Raw genomic sequence first — 7524 nt, 5'->3', positions numbered from 1 at the left:
ACATTGCCTTTAGCTAATGGGAGGGTAAAGAAGACACTGTGGTTTCATATTGTTGGCTATCAAAGCAGTGGGATATCACAAACCTGTTACATCACATTCCCAAGGAGGTACCTTGCTCCGCCCACAATCGTCTTATTATCACTCATTCAAGAGTAAAAGGTTATATTCAATAAGATAGTGCAGAGGTAGAGCGGTTTGGTCTGGGTTTGATTCCCACCCAACTATAAACTGTGAGATTGGTTCTTCGTCGGGAAGGAGTTCAATCACAAAGTGCACCGTCCCTCGGAGGGACATTAAAGTGAGTGTCCCATCTGATAGCGTAAGTTGGTGGACGTTAAGAGTCCCATGTTGTCCTTTTGGAAGAGTAGGTGAGTTATGACCGGTACCCTGGCTAAATTACAAATTCCTGCCTGGACTGTCGGTAGCAAGTAGTCGGGTGTTCTTGGAAGTTCCTTGGCATCATGTTGCACTGCTTGCTATCCTAGAGTGTGGTTTCTGTCTTTGCAGCATCTTCTAACTATAAACAAATTGACCAGGTGGTGCACAGGTTTCATGCAAACGGCCTTCTTCGGGTATGAAGGACAAACGATGGCATGCAACCACCATTACCAGTCCTATCTAAATGCATGTACCCCTCTATATGTCAAGGTAACTATCAAATTGCAGTTTAAATCTAGTTGCTGTATTGGCTGCCACTGCCTTTCCATGGAGACCAGTACATGCATTTTCTGAGTAAAAGACCCCTACCTTTCTACATAACTCTCTTATTCTTCACTCTCAAGCTATGGCCCCTGGTCCTATTGCTGCTTATTCTGCTGAAAAAGTCTTCTTCCCTCATTTTTTTTTATTACCTTCATTATCTTGAACATCGACATGAGATCCTTCATAATCACCTCCTTTCTAAGGCAAAAGTCCTGTGCCCTTCACCCGCTCCATATAGCTTAGTCTAGCTCGGCCCAGGATTGATCTAGTGATGATCTATGCTGTACCCTCTTCGTGGCAGCGATGTCCGTCCTCGGATGTGGTGACCAAAATGTATGTAATATTGTACATGGTGAGCCATAAGTCCCAACACACGGTTTTAGCTGCTTAGACAAGATTTCTTTATACCATCTACCAGGGTGAGTGTGTCACAAGCTGTCAACCTGTTTTCATGATCTGCATCTGACGATTCACAAATTATCGACAGTTGGTTTATATGGTTTCATGTGAAGGGCTTCCTTCAATTGTGTGACATAACGATGAATATGAAACATCCAATTCTGCAGAACGTTTCTGTAATTATTTTTTCGGAGATCTGAGAACGGATGTTTGAATGTTTTGATTTCCCAAATCATGAATATTTGGTCATCCGCTGTGCTTGCTGTCGAGTACACTTCCAGTCTGAAAGAACTTTTTTCCCCAAAGATGAAGATTTGATTTTGATGGTGCTGGCTTTCCAAAATGCTCCTTGAAGTTTTTCTTGTTACCTGATTCATCGTCCTGTTTGTATTTGTCCTTTCATAGTACCCCATCACTGCTACCGGCCTCTCTTCCACTGCAAATGGACAGGTGTCTGCCATCTTGGTTTAATGTATTACTTGTATTGTCTGCAAAAAAAGAAAACAGTATAAATAGATGGAATAAACAAATCTTGGATAAGCAGCGAAAACTGTGTCCTGGGACTTATGGCTCACCGTGTGGATGAGGACTGTAAATTCCTCCACGAACAGTTAACACGACCTTGTTTGACTTGTTATTTTCATCCTTGTGAATACAGCCTGAAATCTTATTACCATGAGCTAGAGCTGTTAGGTTTTCATGATATAAACTCCCTGGTTTCTGCAGTGTAAACAAAAAAAAGAGCAATCAGAGATTGCAGACCCTCGCCAGGATTTGTTTTGTGTGGTGTATTTTGTGTGGCGTTTGTGTACTGGTGTGTTATGTCATTAATAAGAGACATAATTAGAACGGCCACTTTATAACTGCTGGTGGTGATGACCGGGTACCAAGATGTCCCGCTTTGATGCAGCCCTGCTTTGATCAGACAACTGACCCTGACCCATGACTTTTTTATGATTATTCAATTGAATTCAGAATGGGATTAAAATAAATTCAATTCAAATCAAATGGAAGACCAAATAGGTAATCAGAAGGAACCCAAACAAGCAAAAAGCAAAGATGAAGTCATCAGGAGGAACCTGCAGAGGATTCGCATTTCAGCTGCTACTCCTCTACCCCCAAACACATCCAGGCACAGCCAAGTGAGCCTTATTTAGAAAAAAAGAACGCTTGTCAAAATTTTTTAATAATTCTGGCTGCCAGACCATGCATCTGATCAAGTTGAAAAGTTCTATGTAGACAAACAAACACAGACAAATGAAAAATCACTCATGGAGTGACAACTTGGCAAAACAGCACAAAGTAGAATGGCACTCGGTAAAGTACATACCTCTGCCAGGTGGAACAGTTTACGTTTTGTATCCCACTGATGGGCTGGATCCGAACCAAAATCGAATCCGCTTGTTTTTGTCACCTATTCAACTCATCCACCTTGTTTTGTCATAACTCGTCCACAACTTTTTGTGAAATCGTGATACATTTAGTTTTTGGCCCTATCTATCAATTTTAGAAATTAGGCCTGTGTTGATCTTTTGACCATAAAATTTATTGGTAGTTGAATTCAGCGACTTGACATGAAAATGCTCTTCAAATTTCAAGTCAATCGGATGAAAATTGAGGATTTTAGAAAATTTGGCCAAAAATTGGCCTTTTGGCCTATTTTGACCTTTTGGCCTATGTTTACCTCAAAATTAGTATGTGGTTGAATCCAGTGACCTGATCTGCAAATGCTCATCAAATTTCAAGTTAATTGGATTGAAATTGAGTATTTTAGAAATTTGGCTGATGTTGACCTTTTGGTCTTTGTTGACCTTTTGACTTGTTCACCTCAAAATTAATAGGTGGTTGAATTCAGTGACCTGATATGCAAATGGTCTTCAATTTTCAAGTCAATTGGATGAAAATTGACAATTTTAGAAACAATATAAAAATTTGGCCTATTTTCGGTTGACCTTTTGACCTATGAAAACCTCAAACGTAATAGGTGGTTGAACCTATGGACCTGATATGCAAATCATGTTCAAATTTCAAGTCAATCGGATGAAATTTGAGGATTTTAGAAAATTCGGCTCAAATTGGCCTATTGGCCTATGTAGACCTTTACTGTCGACCCAATTTTATGAAACTTCAATGCGGGACCGTTGCAGGATCGGTGACATTAATCTCTGATAATTTCAGGGCTATCGGTTGAGCGGTTTAGGTTGGAGGCGAGCGGACCAACAAACAAACACACAAACAAACGGAGGCGATCAACAATCAACATACTTGTCAAAAAATTATTATTTTAGCCAAATAACAAACACACAAATGGACCCAAATGCAATGCCCTCCCCTTTGGTGAGGGTAAAAATGTAAGAAAAACACCTGTCACCTGCATGACTCAGACCCACGTGATGTTACCCAGAAAACCTGGCACACAATTGCTTCACTTAACAAGTTAACTTTTTTCTTCTTCTTTGTTTTTCTTTTTTAACAGATATTCAGTCAATCATTTTTATTTGTTGCCAGATCCATGTGGATTCCAGGAACGTGGTAGGCACAACTGTGCAAGGTAAACGTTATCGAAGTGTGATTGGAGAGCAAAGATGTTTGGCCTTCATTTAATCAGGTGTTTATAATTTATGTAACGTTTTTATAATTCACCCTGAACAGACTTTAAATATCCACATGTCAGTTGTTCCATTGTGTAATCTATTAGGCATTAGCCACGTGCAAACACAAAGCTTTTCCATTGTGAAAGATACTGCACCATGAAGGGATAAAAGCTTCTGCTTCTTATTCTTCGTCTTCTTCGCAGCTTGGCTGCCGGCAAGCTATCATTTTGTTGGGGCACGATGATTCTGTTGATTCTGTGCCTCTACCAGTACACTGGCACTCATTTCACCGACCTCGGAAGGATGACAGGCTGAGTCATCCCCTGCCTGGTGTTCATTCAGCGGAAAAGGAGGCTTGAACTCAGGACCCTAAGATCCCAAGCCAGCCACCCCAACCACTAAGCCAACATCAGGCATAAAGGATCAATGATGAATTGAAAGTATCCGATGAAGAGCGGTTTGCTGCTGTGTCCACTGTGGAAGAATTGTCAGTAAAAATGGCCTCTTGAGGTTTTTATTTTTTGTATACAATATCGAGGCTCCTGGAGGGGCTAGAACATAGAACGGATCAGAACGTATCAGAACAAAAGAAACAGTCGCAAGAGAGGAGGAGGAGGAGATTTGGACCATATTCTATGCAGAGCATTGGTGCTGTCTAAGCAGTCTCCTTGGCTATTGGGCACAATCCTGGATGGGTCACCATTCCAACACAGGATACCAGTAAGCTGGCACTCATTTTGCCAACCTCGGAAGGATGACAGGCAGAGTCAACCCCACCTGGTATTAATTCAACAGACACGTGGGATTTGAACTCAGGACCCTCGGAACCAAAACCCTCCACCCTAACCATGAAGCCAACACCAGGCATAGAGAGGGGGGAAACACAGATAGCAGGGTTAAGGGATAAAACAGAGAGAGACTTGGACAAATAAGGGATGTTGGGAAGAATAAGAGTTAGGGGAAGACGCAAGTGGAAAGAAGTAGGTTTGGAAGGGTTAATAGGGGTATAAAAAGATCATGGTTTTGGATAGGGGATGATCTGTTTATGGTGATGAGCAACTGTCTTGAAGACGACATGTGAGGTTGGTCCCACTAAAGTAATCACTGTAGGGTTGAGCAAGCACTACTTCAGCTTCCCTGTGTTTCCCTTTGAGCTGTTCTCGATTCTTAGCAGGTTTGGGACCATATATTTATTACATACGCACATCCCTCTCCACGTTTGCTCCGAATACGCCGTCTTTACCCTCCCTCTTACTCGTCCAATAATTGTATCACGTAAATATAATTTTGTCATTGGAGGGTGCAGTCTGTATAGTCCATGATTCCAGAGAAGAAGTGGTCTTCTCTCCTCATGGTCTTCTATTGAATGTAAGAATAAGAGCTGTCGGCTCTATTTAAAATAAGAAGTGAGTGAAGGTGTACATGGTGTGTCGTATTTGGTCACAAAGTGAGAATTTGGAGTTTGTTTTTAATATCCCGTCGTAGTGAAGGCAGCTGTTGATTCACCGATTCTTCCTTTAATCTGTGAGGACATAATTTTTATGTGATGCGTACTAAAGGGAGTCAAAACGGTTTCCTCCACAAAACTGTCATTATCTAGGTGTCACTAGAGCTCGGCACGGGTGTTACTCGTAGTTTCCAGCCAGTGTGTCACATTTCCCACGACCGGCGAATTTCCTGCTCTGATGCCTTTGGATTCGCAGGGTCATGTTTTCGTATCCAAGCACCTAAGCGAGATACACAGTCCATTCATTGATAGCAATCCCGATGGGGGGTTGGGTAGCACACGCCCGTCCACTCGGTCCTTGCTCTGACCCACATGGTCGGGAGCTTGCAGTACGAGCAGCTAGCTGCCCGGTCGGCGAGCTGAGAAAGTTCTCCAAGTCTTTCATTGTGCAGAGGAACAGCCCTTTCTCTCAGGTACTTTTCAAAGTATTTCCAGCTTCTTTCAGAAGCTTTGTGAGCCATTTTAGCGAACAATCCTTATCTCGCTCGCACAATATACTTCATGGTGCACCAGTGATCTCTATTTCCTGGGGTTTCTGCGCAGGCGCACCGACTGAGCTTCCTGGGGCAGATTGCATCAATTTTATGCCTCCGCACCAAGGGTGCCGGAGGCATTATGTTTCCAGGTTGTCTGTCCGGATTTTCGTTTACGCGATAACTCAAGAAGCAAATTGTAGAATTTCATCAAACTTGGTGAAAAGGTAAAGTAAGACAGGGCAATTAAGTGATTAGATTTTGGGCCAGATGTGATAAAGGTCAAGGGTCAAGGTCAAATTCTGAAATTTTACTGTTTACGCCCTAACTCAAATATTGGACAGAATTTCATCAAACTTGGTACAACGGTAAAGTTAGACAAAACAATTAAGTGATTAGATTTTGGGCCAGATGTGATAAAGGTCAAAGGTCAAGGTCAAATTCTAAAATTTTACTGTTTACGCCCTAACTCAAATATTGGACAGAATTTCATCAAATTTGGTCCAATGGTAAAGTTAGACAAAACAATTAACTGATTAGATTTTGGGCCAGATATGATAAAGGTCAAGGGTCAAATATGTCAATACTCAAGTGTTTGTGCAGGAGAGCGGAGACATACCCGTCGACTGTGCGCGGTCGAATTACTCCAGTTAAAGTCCGTATCGAGATATCTAAATAAAAAGTTTATCCCATAAAGAGTCCATTTTTATTTTGGTCAAAACTTGGCAAACTTCCACGGGTGAGCAATATCCAGCGAAGCAAGTAATAACACTTTCATTTAACACGTCGATCCACATCCACTCAGCTCACTGTCATGAAATGATTTTTAAATCCACTTTCCTGTCCATCCACAAGGTCCTTCTTCTTTAATATGCAGCAAATGGCTGCAGGAAGCATCGTGTTTGCAGGGAGGCATGGCTGTGCTGCATATGCAGTGCCCCCTGAAGGTTATGACAGGAATTTGAATTTCCCTGGGTGCCGGTGATAGCTCGCCCACTCTTTGCGAAGGACACCGTGGGTTATTTAACGTCCCCAAGCTCAGGCTAGCAGGGATAGGACGCCCAGTTTATAGCTGGGTCAGGATTCGAACCCAGGCGAGACAGCTGAGATGTAAGTGTGCATACGTCGTTACAGAGCTTATCCTGCTAGTCCCCCCCTTTCCCCAACGATTCGCCATGCCCAAAGTGTGAGCGATCCATCTCGCTCCGCCCATCCATCTCGCTCCGCCCATCGATCTTGCCCCGCCCATCGATCTTGCTCCGCCCATCCAGCCCGTGTACGTAATGACGTATACACGCAATCAGCCCTTCACTTTCTTCGCTCCCACAACGTGTGCGATCTGATATCGAGCGTTCGTCCATTCCCGCTCGTTTGTATTCAAGGCAGGGATATACACCGCCTCGGCGTGTGTAAACGCTGCGTATAAGTGGTGTGGAACCGACCATGGAACCAGCGATCGAGGATACCGCCTTCGAACTCAAACCATCTCCTCCCAACGGCAAGTCGAGAATCCCTTCACAGCGAATTCGCGATATTCATTAAACCATTCATCACTCATTCACCTGATTCATTCGGTTATTCATCCTTGAACGCCTCGATATCCAATACACAGTGAACACCGGCGGGACGGTTCGATGTGGGATCATTGATCATTGTAATGAGAAAATTGTCCTCCAGCTGGGATGTAAAAAGGCTCGTCCGAATCTGATTACGATGTTAAACATTCACACAAGTCGAGGAAATTCTATTTACTTTATAAACCTCAGCTGTGTTTTGTATATATATATATATATATATATATATATATATATATATATATATATATATATATATATATATATATATATAT

General features: G+C 42.5%; 1 protein-coding gene across 7 annotated transcripts in view; it reads left to right on the top strand.

Annotated features, from left to right (window-relative positions):
- Nucleotides 1-261: 261 nt before the first annotated feature.
- The window catches only part of ANO5 (anoctamin 5), a 128417-nt gene continuing 121154 nt past the window's right edge, over nt 262-7524 (top strand). For 5 of the 7 annotated variants that reach the window (XM_085873677.1, XM_085873673.1, XM_085873675.1 and 2 more), the window contains exon 1: nt 6949-7173. In XM_085873677.1, coding sequence (XP_085729803.1) covers nt 7119-7173 — 55 coding nt within the window. In that variant the 5' untranslated portion in view covers nt 6949-7118. Of the gene's footprint in view, nt 299-6948; nt 7174-7524 lie in introns of those variants that run through there. The other 2 variants (XM_085873679.1, XM_085873680.1) reach the window with 2 other exon arrangements.

Source organism: Eptatretus burgeri, chromosome 3 (assembly GCF_056783735.1).
Source record: "Eptatretus burgeri isolate ZD-2024b chromosome 3, Ebu_testis_v1, whole genome shotgun sequence".
NCBI lineage: Eukaryota > Metazoa > Chordata > Myxini > Myxiniformes > Myxinidae > Eptatretus > Eptatretus burgeri.
The sequence above is the reverse complement of the archived record's forward strand: the minus strand, read 5'-3'. Positions and strand labels throughout refer to the sequence as shown.